We start from the raw sequence: 20583 nt of genomic DNA, 5'->3' as shown, positions 1-20583 counted from the left end.
GATTCCAAAAATGTCGAGAAATGAGATAGTTATGGTGTTTGGACCAAGTGACACGCCATACTTGATTTTAGGTCAACCAAACATGTGCCAACTTTTGATTTCTTGCCATTTCTTGCATCCAAAGGCATGACGATGAACACTTGAATACCAAATGAAGGAAACTTGATTTCCCTTTGAAGATTCTTGATCATTGCTTAAAAATTGGATAGAGATGGCATGGAAATAAACACATGAACTAGACTTGAATCCACTTTAAAAACATGCACCAAATTTGAAGTTCTCTTGATCAAATGATGTTGAATGAAGCTTGACATGAATGTGACCTAAGATTATACGTCATGCCTTGAAGTATAAGCTCTTATGGCCCTCTTGTTGACCAAACTTTGACCTTGGGAAGCAAAACCCTAACTTAGAAACCATACTTGATCCCTTGATTGGAAGTCCCTACCTTGTACAATAAGAAAAAGGAGACAACACATAATTTTGTATTTTGAATAAGGTTAAAAAAGTCAAAATGCAAGCAAGCAAAAAGATAAAAAGAAAACACAAAGGGTGATTGTTGATCTCCCATAAGGCAAACCCCAAAGAGGTGGAGATTAAGAGGATAACATGCTTGTGATCTTGGTAGAAATGTAAATGATATGATAGGTGGAATCTTAGGGCTGAAATTAGGGTATGACACTTTCATTATCAACTATGCAGCAGAATCATCTTGCAACCAAGGTTGGTTGATTCACTCGAGTGAAGAGTGAAGAACAAGAGGAGTAATCAATCAGAAAGATTGATTCAGAATTCTCCATAAATTTGGTGTAATTCCACATCAGGAATTTGTTTGAATTCCAACAAAATTAGACCCAATGTACACAATTTCAAAGGAAACTAAGATCCGAACCGTTAATTCGAATTCAATTATGTGGTGTGCTTAATAGAAGAATTGAATGGTGTCACAACCTTGTCCATTGATGAGTTGAAAAGTAGTATCTTGGTGCATGACCAAAGGATGAAGATCACTCAAGAAAAGAAGGATGAACAAGTTTTAAAGATTGCAAGTTATGGTCATCGTGGTATCAACATCGAGGTAGGGGACGTGGTGGATTTTATGGTCGTAGCAGAAGAAGACTAAGCATATATTAGATCCAATGTTACAAGTGCCACAAGATATGTCACTATCAAAGTGAATGTCCAAGTTTGCAAGAAAGCAATGTCAACTTTTATGAATTCGATGAAAGTGAATAGTTGTTACTCAGGGCTCATATTCCTCTGCCATTCATGGTCCATAAGACCATTAATGGTGTTGTTGATGACATGTAATTGAGAGGTATTGTATGACAAAGACATCCAACTTTTACAGTACTCCACCACCTCCTGCTCAACAACAACCTTATGATAAGAGAGTTTCTTGTGCTTATACTCTAGATATGCTTGAGGCTAATTAGAGAGATTTCATGTTTATGCATGATTCCATGCATCAGCTACAATTGTATATTAAGGAGCCTCATGTTGATCATAGTCTTCCTTCTCGATAGGCATTTCAGCAGCATGCTAATTGGCCTGAAGGCATGCCATTTTATTTGGAGGGGGCAACTAATAAAGAGGAAGAAAGCGAAGAAAGTGGAGAAACGGAGGATATGAGTGATGAGAATTGATGGATGGCCTTTTTAGCCTTTTTGATGTTATTCCAGTTTTCAGTTGTTATCTTAGGATTTGCTTTAGACTTATTTTATTGTTGTCTAACTTAAGTTGTTAGATTGTTGAACTTATTTTGTTTTAGCTTATCTTGGTCCATCCTTTGGTAGGATGTGGATTTGTGAAAATTTTGGTGCGACATTTCATGTCACCAAAACATTTTGAATGAATGTGGTTTGATTAATTAACCTGTTTAGTTTAAAGTTGAGTTATATTAGTTTTTAGCAAATACCTTTTTGAGTTTGTTCCAAAGAATTGTCTTGTTTCACTTGAAGAAGAAAATAGTGATGATTCCAAGTTTGAATGTGTCAACATGCAAATGTGTGGTAATGATAATAGCTTGAAAAAAATGGTACAAAGGCAAGGTACATGTTTATTGCTTTCTAAACCATAGCATGAATATGAAACTTGTAATTTGTATAAATGACATGTCATACATTCTTTTTCACTACATGTTCTTGATTGAATCACTTTAGATCAAAGCCTAAAAGTGAGGAAATTTCCATTGTTTACTATATGCACATGAAACCAACAATCTATTATTTTAATCTTGCATTTATGTTGAAGCTATGAAAGCATGAAAATTATCAAGGCAATTTTTTATTTTGAGTACAACCACTTGACCAAAAGTAACCTACCTTGTGAGTGAGCAAAAATTTGTTAACCCCTTTGAGCCTTAATGACATGATCAATATTGGTGTTGAACTGTGGAAATTGTACATAAAATATTAGTTCATCATTGATTTTTTGTATGGATTCTGAATAAATTTGAAAAGTGAATACTCTTCTAGAGTTTGGAAACTTTGTTCAAAGACCTATAGATATAACCTTTCTTTGTTAACCAAGCCTCATTATAACCCTTAAACATCCTTTGTAATTTGTGTTTTTGTGCTTTCAATGTGCTTTGCTTATATGACTGCATAAGTTGATCAAGATGTTAGCAAGATTGTTGGGTGTGAATCAAGTACCTCAATTTTGTTCTTTGTCCATTGAACAAGATATGTGTTAGGTGTGATTCGTGATTTAGAATGTGTTGCCTTAGAATTTTTTACATGAGATTTGTGCTTAGAATTTATTTCATAATCATGGTGTCATTGTAGTATAGTGATAAGCATCACTTTGCTTGTGCCCTTGAAAACTTTGAAATGTGCATTTGTGTTCTTTTCTCAAAGCTTGTTTAATATTTTGATTTTGCAAGTTGCTTGTTTCTTTAGGTTGACAAGACTCTTGTTTGAGGATAAACAAAGTTCTAAGTTGGTGAGAGTTGATAAGGGATAAATTGTGGTGATTATTTTTATAATTTAGTGGCACTTATTAGCTTAATACTTTGGATTTGCAAGTCAATCCCTCAACTTATGTGTAAATATAGCGTTATAGTTTCATCATGTAAATTTCTGAAGTTTAATCATTTTTTCAATTCATTTTTGTAGTTTTGTTGCATTGGAGGATCTCTTGAAGTTAAAAGGAAAAATAATGGCTTTAACATGCAATTTTGGATCAATAGCATGCCTGCAGATAGGCCTAAGCGCAATCATAATGCAACTCATATTTTCTGGACAGGAGCTTCCGCGCTAAGCGCCACTTAAGCCGGTTTGCTCCTTTTGTCCTCTAGCCACGTTAAGCGCAATCTGCATTTTTGTGTTTGTATAAAAGCCTTCTCACTTCATTTTTAGAGTGTTAGACACTGACTTCAGGAACAAAGTGCACCAAAAACTTAGAGAATCGAAGCTGGATAGGCATCAATCCTCGGGAAATCATTATTGATGCTCATTCATCTCTTCTCTTTTCTTGTGAATCGATCTACCATGATGATTTGTAGCTAAATCCTTTATGTTCGAATTAGATGTAATTAACCTTACTCGTATGTATTTCTTTTTATACTTGTTATATGAACTAGTTGTGAATCAATATAGATGTATCTTTGTTTTCATGTTTTCTTTTATGGTTTGAACTATTTTTGAGAAATATCTTTCAAGCCTTGACCTAAGATCACCATCTATCAAAGACCAAACTCTAGATATATATTTGGGGTTTGATATTCAGTTGTATCAAATCTTAATGTTATTGTATTGCTTAAGTGGCGTTGAAGAGTGATACGTGATTATAGTGATTGATAATGATATTCATATACTAGATTGGTCGAAAAACGTAAAAAAGGTTAATGAAATCTAATCTTGACATGTTTCTTTATCCTCTAATTTCCTAATCATTTACCGTTGTTACATTTTATAGCAATTGTTTCTTTTCATAATCAAAACCCTTTTAAACCTGTCCTTATAACAATATTAATTGTGGTATAGTTGTGATATTGCACTAATCCCCGTGGATACAATACAAAAATACTGACCCTATCTAAAGAGATTTCAACACATACACGGACAAAAATGAGGCAAAGGAGAATACCAAGGTACTTGAGTGACTATGTTACAAACTCATAAGGGGAGCAAGAAGACCAGCTACACAACTTAACAGTGTTTTGTAGCAACAATTATCCTCTCAATTATGATGAAGCAGACAAACATAAGATGTGGAGGAAAGTTATGTACTTGGAAAATGAAAGTATTGAGAAAAATGATACTTAGAGCCTTGTAACCTACCACCAGGAGATAAGAAAGTTAGTGTCAAATGGATATACAAAACAAAATGCAATGAAAAAGGGGAAGTTGAGAAATACAAAGCAAGGCTTGTGGCTAAAGGGTACTCACAAGAACATGCCATAGATTACAATGAAGTTTTTACTCATGTGGAAAGATGGGATACTATCAGGACTGTGTTAGAACTTGCAGCATGCAAGAAGTGGCAAGTATATCAACTTAATGTCAAGAGTGCATTCCTACATGGTGACTTGATGGAAGATGTCTATGTAGATCAACCACTTGGCTATTATAAAGGAGGAAAAGACAAGGTCTACTAGCTGAGAAAGTCACTCTGTGGCCTTAGTCAGGTTCTAAGGGCCTGATATAGAAAGATTGAAGCATATTTCAATCAAGGGAATTTTGAAAAGTGCCCTCATGAACATACATTGTTTGTAAAGCATGGTGGGGACAAGATATTGGTTATTAGCTTGTATGTAGATGATATAATCTACATAGGCAATAATCAACAAATGATTGAAGGATTCAAGGAATCAATGAGGAAGGTGATTTCCATGACATATATAGGGAAAATGATATACATTCTTAGGGGTAGAAGTAAAGCAAGAAAGTGCAGAAATATTCATCTGCCAACATAATATGCCAATGGCATACTCACAATATTTGGCATATATGAATGCAATAAGGTTTTTAATCCTATTGTATCGGATTGCAGGTTGAACAAGGATGAAAATGGTAGCCAGTTGATGCCACAAGCTACAAGCAGGTGGTGCGAAGCTTGGTGTATTTGCTTGCTACCAGGCCCGGTCTTTCCTATTCAGTGTGCTTGGTAGCTAGATATATAGAGAAACCAACTTAAATTCACCTGGAAGCTACAAAAAGAATCCTAAGGTATCTAAAGGGGACTATGAACCTGTGAGTTTTTACAAGATGAATGATGAGATGATCTTATATGGGTGGTCACACTCTGATTATGCAAGAGATAGTGATGACAGAAAAAGCACTACAACCATGTGTTCAAACTTGGATCAAGTCTTATATCATGGTCTTCAAAGAAGCAACCCATTGTGACTCTTTCAATCGTTGAAGTTGAGTTTGTTGCAACAGCCTCATATGTTTGTCAAGCAGTGTGCTTCGAAGTATTCTTCACAAGCTTGGTCAGACTCAAAGCCAATATACAATCATCATGTGTGACAACAATTTCGCAATCATGTTGTCAAAAAATCCAATGATGTATGGAAGATGCAACCATATAGATGTAAGGTTTTAGTTTCTCAGGGACTTGACCAAAGATGGTTTGCAGATGTGCTAACTAAACTAGTGAAGCTTGAGTCTTTCAACTACACCAGAACAAGAATTGGAGTTTGTGTCATTTGAGTACATTGTGCATGAATCTAATGTATGTATCATGTTGTAATTTGTCTCATTTGATAGTTTTAAATTAAGGGAGTGTATGTTGGAATGTCAAACATAATGTTGCAACGATGTGTTCAACATGTAATGTTAGAATGTAATTAGCTAGTAGATTAAATAACAAGAAATTATTTATAAGATAGTTAACTATAAATATGATTATTTACTATATAAGCAATTGATCATTCAGGTAAACAATACCTTAATAAATAACAACTTTCTTTCATATTCTAACAAAAAAGAAAAGATATAATGTCCTCTTAATAACTGATCCCACTTCAAGATCATTGTGCCATCAAACAAAAATAATATAACAACTATTAAAAGAAAACAACCGATCCTTTTTTTTTAACTCAAAAATCAAATCCTAATTATTTTGGCAAGATCCCCGCTTCATAATTATCTATACCTTCCAACTAAATCAAATCTTTTTCTTTGAATGCCACTAAATCATTGCTATTAATTAAGTTTCACTTTAATCTGTTAATATAAAACCACCCATTATTGTTTAACATAATCACATCTTAATAAATCCATATATTCTAAAGAGTTCATTAGTCTTTCTCTCTTCTTCTAGTTCAAAAAAATTTCAAGGTCAAAGAATAATGTTTGGGTTCGCCTAATTTGGGTTTACAATTTAGAGAATAAATTTCTTCTCATTCATGGAATTCTTCACAATTTCTCTTTCATTTTGATGAATACATCGTTTTCAAAAGTTATTTATAAAACTAAAGAGGACTCCACCCTAATCTATCACCTTCGTTGCCGAGACCTTTCAAATAACTACAAGTATTTAAAAGGTCAATGTTGACGATCTTAAATTCATTCAACTCGGCCTTACTTTATCCGATTCAAAGGATAATCTCCCTAAGTTTGGAAACAAAAACAATTTTATATGTGAAATCAACTTTTTCAATTTTGACATTGAAAATGATCCATACAAATAAGATTCAACTGATATATTACGTCTTCGAGACACATTTCATGGAGCATATGATTTTGGATATTTGATGAAGATTTTAATGTGGTAAAGTTTACCAAACCCTTTGGAAGGTTTATTGTTCCATTTAAAAATAATCTTTAGAAATGTGTATGACATGAAACATGTGGTGCATTATTGCGACCGGAGAATCTCATCAATCCGGATCAGATAATTTGTGGTCATTGCACACATTCAAGAAAATTGTTTTTATTTATTTTTTCAATAGTAAAATAAACAAATATTGACCATGAAATGTATAAAAACAAGATTATTTTTATTTTTTAAATATATTTATCTCTATTCTCTTCATAAAACAAATGTTTTACTTCAATTTTCTCCATGAGATGTTGTGTAATGCTACTAAGGTTCCTAAATGCAGCATGTTTAAAATCCTTAAAAAATATCCACCTTTGTAAAGATTGGTACAGAACATTTTTGCCAAGTTTGGTTTTGGAATGTTGCAATCTAGAGTCAGTTGAGCTTTTCTTTTTAAAATAAAAGGAATCAATTGGTTCACCCGAGAGATGATTGGTGTCAAATCCTATGAGAAACCATTTGAGAATAAAAAGTTGAGGTTAGTTATTATAGTGACATGAAAAGAGTATCTTCTTCTCCATCATATCAGTATTAGGGCGAAAGAAGCTAAAAAAACATCATATCAATTTTGTTTCTGTCCAATCCTTCAGCTAGCTGTAACTAACCATAATACAGCAAGATAATGAAACAACATAGTCTACATCATATTTCTACACCAAACAAAATTACTACACTTTTTTTTTCTTGTCTTAAACACTAGCTATGTCAAAACAAAGAAATGAGTTCTTTTTCTTCATAAACTTAAGGAGTTTGAGGCTTAATAGGATTGCCAATGCTATTATGATGAAGTGGATCTGGGCCTGTAGGAACCTTCCTCAACTCTTCAGTCACTTCCTTCTCACTTTTCTTCATCCTTGCTGAAGATGCTTCAACACTAACCTTCAACATAGCTTTCTTAACTTCCAAACTAGACAGCATCTGCACAAACACATAGAGTTAACAGATAAACAAATATTTATTCTAGAAGGCAAAGATAGTGTGAAACAAACCTTCCTGTTATGACTAAGTTTTAAACTTCCTCCATTAGCATCAAAGCATGCATATGAAGAACTACAACCTACAAATAGAAAAATATACATTTACTATAATCTTAACAAGTGACATGAAATAGTGAGAAAAGAAGAACAGAAAAACCGCAGGACAAACCAGAAGTCTCCCTCATAAGAAGCAAGAAGAAAAGAACAAGTAAAAACAAAGAAGTAGGAATAAATTTTGAAACCATGTTTATATTTATATTGAAGAGAAGCTAGGTTAAACTTAATTTGCATGCAGGTTATGAAGAAAGAGACACATATTTATAGTGGTAAGAATTTTAATATGAATGATTGAAGGTGCAGCCATTTGGAAAAAACTAATGATTAAAGATACTAATGAGGAAGCAAAATATGTACTTTTTCACTGCTATATAGCTGTATATATATCTCTATGTGACAGAGCCGTCTTATGTGTATTGTTGTCGAGAATCATTTGGCTGCTGATACTGACAAATGCAAATATATCTTCAAAAATATGATATCAAAGGTAATAAAAGAACTAAAAAAAGTAGAAAAGATAAAAGGATATGATTTTATATCTTGACTTTGATTTGGAATGTCAGATAGAAGCATCAACATACGTCATGTTTCCTTTCTCAGTCTCTACAAACTCTTTTTGGGGCCATCCTATTTCTGATTCTATCTGTGCCACAATCTGTTAACATGATTCACTTTTGTTTTGTATGTCCCATTTTTAAGATTTAAGGTATGAATGAATTATTTATTTGGTTTTACTCGGTTCTAAATAAAAAGCATCAAATGAAAGTCTTAGTCTATTTTTCTATTGATATATGTTTGAGACACCATTTTGATACAAATACATATTCTTCATCTTATTTATACGATAATTAGTATTTTTTAAATAATAAATGATTACTATAAAATAAAAAAGAAAAGAGAAAAGGAAGGAATAAATTAAATTTATTCTGGTTCATTCAACACTCAAGGATAGTACGTTGTGATTTTCTATTATCAATTAAGCTTTTAACATAAAGTTCAATGGTTCAATATGCAAGCATTTATACAAGCATTATACTTTATAAGTTTAAGAAAATAATACTCTCTTAGCTTTATAATTACATATTAGAATGAAAATAACCTATTATACAAATTACTTATAGACGTTTCTCTCTCAGATACTAAAATATGTGTTATATGAGGTAGAAGAGAAAACTTTTTTAAATGTTTTTTTTTTATTTTCAAATTACCATAAGACCTATTTTTTTTTTTAGTAGAAAAAATTATGCAAAAAAGAAAAGTTTGGAAAAGATTCATATGAATTCATAATCGATTATGGTAATGCTATAATCAGATATATACACGCGCAATTTAAAAAAGTTTTGGCTTAAATCGTATAATGATCGATTATGTTCATTCCATAATCGATTACTAAATGAGACTCACCTTATAATCGCTTATACCAACATCTTAATCGATTAGAGGGCGACTATGTTTCACAATTGATTAATTATGGGCCATAATTTATTGTTTTAGTAAAAATGGTTTTTGCTCTTTGTAAAGTGTTTTTCAATTAAGTTTAAAAAGAGATGTAGTTTGAGAAATATTTTTGTGTGTGTATATTAACAATGAGATAGTCGTACACTATTACAAATGATCCTAAATAAAATAAAAGGCTTAGACTTCAAAGTAAGATGTGTTTTAACATCCAGATTTGTTTCTTGTTAATGTTTACCGTCTTTGATCTTGCATCAATCATTAGAAAGCTTATCTCACGTTTTTTTATTCAAGTTCATTCTTTGATGATTTTCATAATGTTTTATCTTAATTAGTCATTCATTAAAATATATTCGTACATAGAACCATATAATCAGACTTGATAAGCTTTTTTAGTTACTCGGCTTCTTGTAAACCTGGATAACAACAACTATGCTAAATATTTCAATTTTGAAAAACTTTTTCGAAAGGTCTGAGAACAAAAAAAAAACGATCTTCAAAGTTCCCGGTCCATTTTAAAATTCCTTTTCTAGTGTCATTCTAGTATTGAATGAGGTTAAGTGCTCCTATGTGTCCATTTTCATGTCATATTTTTTCATAGTTCGATGTTAGAACTGGTTCGGAGTTGTTTCCTTGTTGATATTAATAATGAAATAGAGTTGTGTCATGTCATCCTTTTGGTTCTTCCTTCTAGGTGACCCTTGAGAGGATGATTTGGTTAATGATTTGAAGCTTGCAATGTTGTCATGGTCATCTCTTGGAAATGATTAAATTTCATAATAGAGTTTTCTTTCAAAAGTCCAATACGATATTCAGAAAAGACTATTTGAATCTATTCTAGATTCTTCCATTTTCGTTGAAGCCTATGACTCTTTTCAAGAATATCATCTAAATAAAGATTGAATTCAGAAAGAGTGAGTTTAGATAATACCTATTTAGTATGATTCTGATTTAGAGTCTGATTCTGAGACAGATAAGTGTTTGACACAATTTAGTCAACACCAGGACCAGACTCTTATATCAATTGAAGGTGTAAAAAACACAATAAAAGGGGGTTTGAATTGGATTTCTGGATTTAAAACTTTTTGTCACCCAATATATCAAATAACAACGATAAAGATAAAGATATGAGCACAAGTATTTTTATCTTGGTTCACCGTCAACTAGGTTACCTCCAGTCCATCCACCTGAGTGATTTTTCATTAGAAAATGACTTAATCTAGTAATCCACCTAATTACAACCACAAATACTAGCTGTCAATATCTTCTTGAGAGTATGACCAACCTGATCGCTCAAGGAAATCAACTCAAATACAAACTGTCTAAGACTTCTTGAGTACTCAGACTAACATTAGTCACTCAAGGACTTAACCAAAGGTTAAGAATATAGTATTGTGTTTTACAAGAATGCTTCTCAAATAAGTAGATAACACATATAATGAAGATCAAATGAATACACTTAAATTGATAAGCAATGAAAGCTCTAAGTGTTTTTCTCTTCTCTTCTTTTTTTTGCACGAATGATCTTTATTTATTCTTGTGCTTTGTTGTTTCTATTTTTGAGTAGTGGTGTTGTAACTTCAGCGTGGGTGAAGACACACGCGCGTGCACTCTCTCTCTCACACACACACACACACACATATTTCCATGTTCTTCTTCCTCAAAATTTATAAAAGAGAAATAGATATGTTGGAGGGTAGAATAAAAATTGAACTTAAAGTATCTGTTGTATAAATGTCACTTCATATGCAACAGTTGATGGCGCTTACAGCAGAGAGTTGGTTATGATGGGATGTGAGAAGATACTTTAGTACATAATACAGTCTTTGAAGATATGGCATGACCGTCCCTTTTAAAACATATCCCTTTTTAATTGTATTAATGTCATAATCAGAGGCTTCATGTAAGAGATGAAGTGAAGCTTTATCAGAGTTCAAATCCTAGATGATGTAGACTACAAAGTCTACTCATAGTGAGGCTTAAAAGTATCATGGTCCAGAGTGATTATGAACAAAAAATGAAGAAGCATTTACTAGTTTGTTCAGATGCTTAGACTGTTGGAGAAGTATATCCTTTGTTCACTGACTTCTAGTCAGAGGCTTCTAATATGATTTTATGAAGCTTGAGTAGAGTTCAGGGGCTTGATCTATCATAGTCTTTTGTCATAACCTTTATGAATAATTCCTTGCATGAATGTTCACTTTGATGATCCTGAAGCTTTAACTTTGCTATAAACACATCTTTGCATTATTCCTTTTGTTCATAGTGTGTCTTCTCTTCAAAATATCCTTTCATCTTTCTTCAGACTTCGTATGCATTCATATTTGACTTCTTCAGAGTTTGAATTTGTTTTCTTTTATCTACGCACTTAACAATAATAGTCAGATTATAAAATTATTCTTTACACTCTAACAATTTTCATGTATGATTACAAGGGGTTGATCATTAGAGTCAGTCATGTAATCTCGACACCTTTTTCTTAGACGTTCTTTCTCCAAATGAGGTATGTAATCAAATTGTGATGTTGGTAACGATGTTCTTCTCGCACTTTTCATCAGTGTTTTGATGTTTTTGTATCATTTTTTATTTATTGTAATTTTATTTATTTCTTTGATTAATTTAGTTATAATTTGATCATTCGTTATAGATTATACCTTGTGTCTCACCTTAAATTCAATAAGTTAGATTTGACCCATTTCAATTTGTTTTTATCAAGAATATGTTGGTCAAAAATTGGATATACCACTCACACCCAATCGTTTATGGTGTATAGGGATTGACTTCCAGCAAAGAGAATAATATTTTCTATTTTCTATTGAATACTTTGGTAGAATTTTGTAAAGGTTGTTGTAGAACGAAGTTTGGAGTTTTCCAATCATTCTTGGGTATAACAAAGGCTCAAACAAGGAACTAGTAGGACTGAGTAAAGGTTTCTACGAAACAATAGCTTGGAGCAGGAACTTTGTGTATATAATTTTTTTTGGATCAAGATCAAGTGAAGATCTTGAAAGATTGACAATTTCAGTGTTATGCTACAACAGAAGGGAAAATCAATTTAGACTTATGTTGGATAAAGCAAATTCTTGACTTGTAGTGGTCAATGTTGTTGATTATCTGTTATATAAAAATATTCTTGTATTAACTTTACAAAATAGTGAAAGACCCTACAAATTTTCAATTATAAAACCATTGAAGAGTGGATTAAGCTCTAGTGAGGACGAATGGGCCAAACCACTATAAATTTTGTGTACTCTCTAACCTTACTTTTGTGTACTCTCTAACCTTACTTCTTTTTATTTCTTGCATAAATATTGTATGTTTAGCCTCTATTTCTTTTCTATAAATTGCACGCTATTAGGATTTACTATTTTTGTAATGATTGCTTGTGTAAAAGTAGGTTTGTGTTAGACTAAGCGTCTAAACAATCTCTTTGGTGATTAAACTTAAAAACTATGATTGTAGCATCCTTATCAACTAAATAAGTTTGAATACACTTCTCATGTTCATTAGAAATTAGATTAATTTAGATTAATTGCTACTTGGTTGTTTAGTAATTTCACCGTGATCACATTCTATTTTATAAATATTAAGTCATTAAGAGGAATCATTCCAATCACATATAGTGTATTTTTTTCATTTCTAAACATTTTATTAAGCTCTGATATTTGAATAGCAAACATTTTTAAAAAAATTGGTATTTTTTGAAATGATCTATTCAATTCCCTTTCTAGACCATTCGACTATCATATTCTCTCCTAATACTATTTTAAAAGATACTTTGATATCAAAGTTTGATAAAGAGTGAGCAAGTAGCAAATAAGTGAGTTGAGAATTAAATAAGAAAAATGCTATTCTTTCACAAATTTCCACATCAAATATTTACGTCAAACACTATTTACCGTATTCATACGGTGATCAATATTTTTATTTTTTATAAATAAAAAAAATATTTATAATAAATACTTTTATTTTTAAAATTATTTTTATAACATAAATATAAAATTTATGATTAATCAATTTTATTATTGCATTAACCACAAAAATATAAGTTATTAACCATATATTTTACTTATAATTCATTAAACAAATGTACTACTTCATTAACCAAATGTACTACTTCATTAACCAATAAATTCCATATTAATCAAGTTCTGACATTAACATATGAAATATAATATAGTGTAAAGACTGATTATTTTATTTCATATTTTAATGTCAGAATTTGGTTAATATTATAAAATTTATTAGTTAATGAAATAGTATATTTGGTTAATAAATTATAAATAAAAGATGTTGTTAATAAACTATATTTTTGTAATTAATGTAATAATAAAATTGGTTAATCATAAATTTTATATTTATATTATAAAACTAATTTTAAAAATAAAAATATTTTTTTTATTTATTAAAAAAATAAAAACACTATACACTATATAAATAGTGTGGACAATATTTGGTGTACATTATAGAGGTAAAAATAACATTGCTTATTAAATAATCATCGTTATGAGATAAACTCTTCATCTATATATAGATTAGTTGTACTCCTATATGCTTCAATTGATTGCTATATTGAATTGTTCACAAGGATATTATACTTCTTTTGTCCCACAATGAATAATTTATATGGAATAAAAATGTGTCCCAAAATTAATAATATATATTAATTTTCAATGTATTTTTTTTAATTTTAATTTTTAATTAATATTATTTTTATTATTCTCAATACATAATTAGAGATACTTTAATTTTTTTTTTAAATTAATCTATACAAAATAATCAACTAGATCACTCGAAATAAATATGATATATAAGCATAATTTGAATGTCGAAATATACTCTATGATATTGATATTCAATGTAGAAGCATGATACTCCTTGACAAACCATTATATCTGTAATTGTTGAAGAGTTCATACCTGTAATAAAAAAAATAAAAACATATTCATCGTATAAATACGATGAATACTATTTGGTGTGTTAGAAAATTGGGTATGATAATCCTGGATAACTTCGAAGAATCGTGTTCGTACACTTTCCGAACAAAGTATTTCGACCCTATTCTTACCTGGGTTCACGAAATCTTTGTGGGGATAATTCTTGAAGAACAATTTATTTCTGGCAAAGAGAGATGTTCAGGAATGTAGAGAGAAAGTTTGATTTCGTTATCACTTTTTAAACTGAGGCCAAATGACTCCTTATATAGGAGATGAATAACAGAAACCGAAAAGACGCAACTGTTCAGAAACGGTTACGTCGGTTGGGAAAGGATTCGAAATTCAAAAGAAAATTTCAAACGTTGGAACCCCGTTTCAATTATTCGCATTCAATTATACGTTGACTCGACGAGCGTGCACTCCGCACTACCCCTAACTCGTTTCCAAGCTTTAACGCATAATTGCATCGGCCTATAGTAAATCACATTACTACTAAAATACATTGATGATACTAAAATCACCAACAAATCCCCCCCATTTTAGTGTAATCCTTGATTTACTCAGTATATACAATTATATATACAAGGGTATAACACACATGTATAACGATCAAACAAATGCATAAATGAAAATGTCTTGCGATTGAATTTTCATCTTAGTACAAATACACATTCCAAATACTCGAAAATCGGGGTGTCATAGCGATTGAACCCGTCAATCCATTTGAGTGTCTGAAGATATAGTACACATATGTTTCTTACAATACTCTACTATTCATACTTGACACTTTACAAGCCATGTGTCCTTATCCATTAATAAGCATATAGGAAGCCAAGTCCAAGCTTCTTGAAGCGGAAAAACTTCATGCTCACATAGGTGATTCTTTTAATCTTGCACCTACATTTGCAATTTTCCAAAAGAACCATTAAGAAGATATAATTCAACCTAACCATCACTTGCAGGTCTGAGCACATACCTTGGGAAGATAAACACAATTGCTCCAATCTCTAACTATGATCTTTCCACATTGAATTCTGCTTCTAATATTGTATTAGAAGGGAATTGGGTATACCATAGCTAACAGATTTAAATGGACTTTAATCCCATCCCAATTACCGACTTCTTCACTAAGTCTCTAGCTAACCCCTTCGTCAAGTGGTCAGCTAAGTTTTGTTGCGACCGAACAAACTCAATAGATATCACCCCATTCATGATTAATTCCCTAATCATACTATGTCTAACACCCAAATGTCTAGACTTTCCATTGTATATTTGACTATAAGCTTTAGCCAATGTGGCAATACTATCACAACGGATAGAAATTGGTGATATCGATTTAGGCCATATCGGAATCTCATATACCAAATTCCTTAGCCATTCCGCTTCTTTACCAGCAGCAGCTAATGCTACAAACTCAGATTCCATTGTGGAACCAGTTATACATGTTTGCTTCTTGGAAGCCCATGAGATGGCACCTCCCCCAAGCAAGAACGCCCATCCACTTGTAGAGGATGAATCTTCAGCATTATTTATCCAACTAGCATCCGAATAACCCTCTAACACCGAAGGAAATCCCATATATGACAATCCATAATTTATTGTACCCTTCAAGTACTTGAATACCCTAGTTATCGCATGCCAATGATGTCTACTAGGATTACTAGTAAATCTGCTCAACTTTCCAACCGCATAAGCAATATTCGGTCTAGTGCTAATCATAGCATACATCAAAGAGCCTATAGCTTTTGAATATTCGAGTTGATCCACAGGTTTACCTGTATTTGGCATAAGCTTTTCTCCCGGATCCATGGGAGTACTTACTGGAGAACAACTTTCATGATTGAACTTCTTGAGTATTTTCTCAATGTAATGAGATTGCGTAATTACAATCCCCTTATTCTCTCGTTTAATCTTAATACCAAGAATAACGTCCGCTTCTCCCATATCCTTCATGGAGAACCTTGATGACAAGAAATTCTTCGTTTTATCAACTTGATTTTGGTCGGTGCCAAAGATCAACATGTCATCAACATATAAACAAATGAAAACTCCTTTAGCGGAAGTATCAAATTTGCTATATACACATTTGTCAGCTTGGTTTAGAATGAGACCATTAGACAAGACAACCTCATCAAACTTTTGATGCCACTGCTTCGGAGCTTGTTTCAGCCCATACAATGACTTAATTAGCTTACACACTTTATGCTCATTACCAGGCATTACAAATCCTTCAGGTTGCTTCATATACACTTCTTCCTCCAAATCACCATTCAGAAATGCTGTTTTGACATCCATTTGATGAATCACTAGATTATGAATAGCCGCCAAGGCAATCAACAATCTAATAGTAGTGATACGGGCAACAGGAGCATAGGTATCGAAATAATCAATCCCTTCCTTTTGTCTGAAGCCTTGGATAACTAATCTAGCTTTAAACTTGTCAATTGTACCATCGACTTTCATCTTCCTTTTGAAGATCCATTTGCAACCCAATGGTTTGCAACCTGGTGGTAAATCAGATAATACCCAAGTATTATTTTCCATGATAGAACCAATCTCTTCGTCAATTGCTTCTTTCCAAAAAGCAGAATCTCGAGATTTCACAGCTTCATCATACGTTCTTGGATCCTCCTCTATATTATAGCAATAATAGTATTGAGTGTCAATCTGATCCTTTGATCCCTCAACTAAATATAGTTGAAAATCAGATCCATAAGATCTAGATTTTCTAGCTCTTTTGCTCCTACGGGGTTCAAGTGTCTCACTTGGCACATCATTTGAATGATCATCCTTTAGAGATTCATCTGAATTAGGTATAGAGTCCTTTGGTCTAGGTATAGAAGAGAAACAATTCTCATCAAATATGGCATCTCTCGATTCTATAATCGTGTTAATAGAAATTGAGTCATTAGGTTCTATAACATAAAACCTATAGGCCTTGGAGTGCTCAGCATATCCAACAAAGATGCAAGCTACACCCTTTTCACCCAAAGTTTTCCTTTTTGGGTCCGGGAGTCTAACCACGGCCCTACAACCCCAAACACGTAGAAATGTTAAGTTGGGTCGTTTCTTATACCAAAGTTCATATGGGGTAGTCTTGTTCCTTTTATTAGGAACCCTATTTAACAAATAGCAAGCCGTTAACATAGCTTCTCCCCAAAACCCTTCACTCAAACCAGAGTAAGATAACATGGCATTCACCATTTCCTTAAGCACTCTATTTTTCCTTTCAGCCACACCATTTTGTTGAGGTGTATATGGTGCCGTAGTCTCATGAATGATTCCTACGGATTGAAAAAATACAGGATCATAATATTCACCACCTCTATCTGTACGTAATGTTTTAATCAACACATTTTGTTGCACTTCAACTTCAGTTTTATAAATTTTGAATTTATCTAAGGATTCGTCCTTAGCGTGCAGCAAATAAACATAGCAGAATCTAGATGCATCATCTATGAAAGTGACAAAATATTTTTTATGTCCTAATGATGGAGTAGCATGCAAATCACATAAATCACTATGTATCAACTCAAGAATGACAGATTTCCTTGTTATACTTTTAAAAGGTTGCCTAGTGATCTTTGTTAACATGCAAGTTTTACAATTTTCTACATTTTTATCAAAAACAGGAATTAAATCATCTTTAGACATTTCATGCATTCTTTTATAATGTACGTGTCCTAGACGAGCATGCCATAACGATGAATTGATAAATTTCGAAGAGGACATAAATACAGAGCCAGAATCATTAGGAACTCCATTCAAATTCATCATAAACATACCATTATTATAATATCCAAATCCTACAAACACACCAGACTTCGATAAAACATATTTATCGGATTCACACACTTGCTTGTATCCAAGCTTATTTAATACAGGACCAGAAATTAAATTCTTACGTAGTTTAGGAACATACAAAATATTAAACAAAGTAATAGTCTTTCCAGAACTGAATTCTAGCACCACGTTTCCTTTGCCTTCAACGGGAGCGAAGTGATCATCTCCCATGTAGAGGACAGAACCATCTTCCACTGGAACAAGTGTCTTGAACCAGAAACGATCCTTGCAAACATGTGTTGTAGCGCCAGAATCAATCCACCACGCGATAGCATCATCCTGCACATAGAATGCTTCAGAATTTAGTGAAACCGAATGTTTAATCAAACTATTCAAATCACGAATTGATTTCTGACCTTGGTTTTCGGATTGGTCCTTAGACCCCTTTCCTGAACCACTTGCATTCGCGTTATCATGCTTTTTGCCGGAACGACAATCCTTCTTGAAGTGGCCTGTTTTGCCACACTTCCAGCATTCTAGTTTCGGTTTCTTGTTAGCACCGAAACTGCCCTTATTGTTCTTGAAAGCACGCTTTTTTCCTTTGTTTTTGTTGTTACTGTTCTTACCACCCTCTTCGACCATATTAACCGAGGGTCCAGCGATTTCTTTGCCTTTTCCTTTGTCATCCTCCTGCGCTCTTAGAGATTCTTCTATGCGCAAGTGACTTCCAAGTTGGATCAAAGACAGTTCGTCTTTTCCATGCTTCAGATTGTGTTTGAAATCCTTCCACGAAGGAGGCAACTTGTCTATGATGCTTGAGACAGATATTGTTTCATCCATCTTCAATCCGTGTTGTGTGAACTGTCCAAGGATTCGGAGGAGTTCATTGAATTGTTCCATGACAGACCTCGATTCAACCATTTTGTAATTGTTGAAATCGGTTACCAGGAACTTTTTACTGGATGAGTCCTCTGCCATGTACTTGGATTCGAGACAATCCCACAATTCCTTTGCAGATTCTATGTTTTGATAAATATCAAATAAGGGATCAGACATACCGTTAAGAATGTGCCCTCTGCATATGTAATCGTCGTTCTCCCATTTTGATCTACGTCTCAGATTTTCAACTGTGTCTTCCTCCAGAAGTTCTGGAATCGGTGTAGACAGGACATGCACCACCTTCAACGTTGTCAACATGAAATGCATCTTCTTCTGCCAACGCCTGAAGTCTTGTCCTTGAAACTTGTCCAATTTTCCGAAGTTTGTAGTCATCTCCTTGACGGTGCTTCCTCCAGCCATGATTATCAGAAAATACTTTGTTCGTTTGTTAGAAAATTGGGTATGATAATCCTGGATAACTTCGAAGAATCGTGTTCGTACACTTTCCGAACAAAGTATTTCGACCCTATTCTTGCCTGGGTTCACGAAATCTTTGTGGGGATAATTCTTGAAGAACAATTTATTTCTGGCAAAGAGAGATGTTCAGGAATGTAGAGAGAAAGTTTGATTTCGTTATCATTTTTTAAACTGAGGCCAAATGACTCCTTATATAAGAGATGAATAACAGAAACCAAAAAGACGCAACTGTTCAGAAACGGTTACGTCGGTTGGGAAAGGATTCGAAATTCAAAAGAAAATTTCAAACGTTGGAACCCCGTTTCAATTATTCGCATTCAATTATACGTTGACTCGACAAGCGTGCACTCCGCACTACCCCTAACTCGTTTCCAAGCTTTAACGCATAATTGCATCGGCCTATAGTAAATCACATTACTACTAAAATACATTGATGATACTAAAATCACCAACATAACTACTCTATGATATTGATATTCAATGTAGAAGCATGATACTCCTTGACAAACCATTATATCTGTAATTGTTGAAGAGTTCATACCTGTAATAAAAAAAATAAAAACATATTCATCGTATAAATACGATGAATACTATTTGGTGTGCATTATGAATGTAAGAATATCATTGTTCATTAAATAATCATCCTTATGGGATAAACTTTTCATCTATATAGATTAGTTGTAATCCTATATGCTTCAACCGATTGTTATATTGAGTTGATTATAAGGATCATATCATACTCCTTCCGTTCCACAATGAACGATTCATTTAAAATAAAAATGTGTCTCAAAATAAATGATTAATTTCAATTTATAATACATATTTTTTAGTTTTAACTTTTAATTAAAATTACTTTTTTTATTTTCAATACATAATTACATTTTTTAAAATTTGATTAACTAATCTATTTATTATGAGACAGAAAGAATAATAAATATAATGTATAAACATAATTGAATGTCGAAATATACTCTGACATTGATATTCAATATAGAAGGATGATGCTCTTGTCAAACCATTATACTATTAACTGCTGAAGAGTTTATATTGTAGTTAGGAGTCACTTGTCCATGATCAGATAACGAAAACTATTTTTATTACTTATTTATTTATTTTATTTTTAAAATCACATATTAAAAAATAAATCTATAAAATATTATTAAACAATATTTTTTAAATGTTTTAAGATGCGACCACCGGACACTTGTTAGCTAGTGTATGGCATTTTTTAAATCCTAAACTAAATG

General features: G+C 32.5%; 1 protein-coding gene across 1 annotated transcript; it reads right to left on the bottom strand.

Annotated features, from left to right (window-relative positions):
* Positions 1-7500: 7500 nt before the first annotated feature.
* Positions 7501-7993, bottom strand: LOC127086675 (protein CLAVATA 3-like). Its single transcript, XM_051027468.1, has 3 exons — positions 7918-7993; positions 7761-7828; positions 7501-7689 (listed from the first exon to the last, which is right to left on the bottom strand). The coding sequence occupies exons 1-3, from the start codon at positions 7991-7993 to the stop codon at positions 7513-7515; spliced, it is 321 nt and encodes a 106-aa protein (XP_050883425.1). The 3' UTR covers positions 7501-7512.
* Positions 7994-20583: the final 12590 nt, after the last annotated feature.

Source organism: Lathyrus oleraceus, chromosome 5 (assembly GCF_024323335.1).
Source record: "Lathyrus oleraceus cultivar Zhongwan6 chromosome 5, CAAS_Psat_ZW6_1.0, whole genome shotgun sequence".
NCBI classification, from domain to species: Eukaryota; Viridiplantae; Streptophyta; class Magnoliopsida; order Fabales; family Fabaceae; genus Lathyrus; species Lathyrus oleraceus.
The sequence above is the reverse complement of the archived record's forward strand: the minus strand, read 5'-3'. Positions and strand labels throughout refer to the sequence as shown.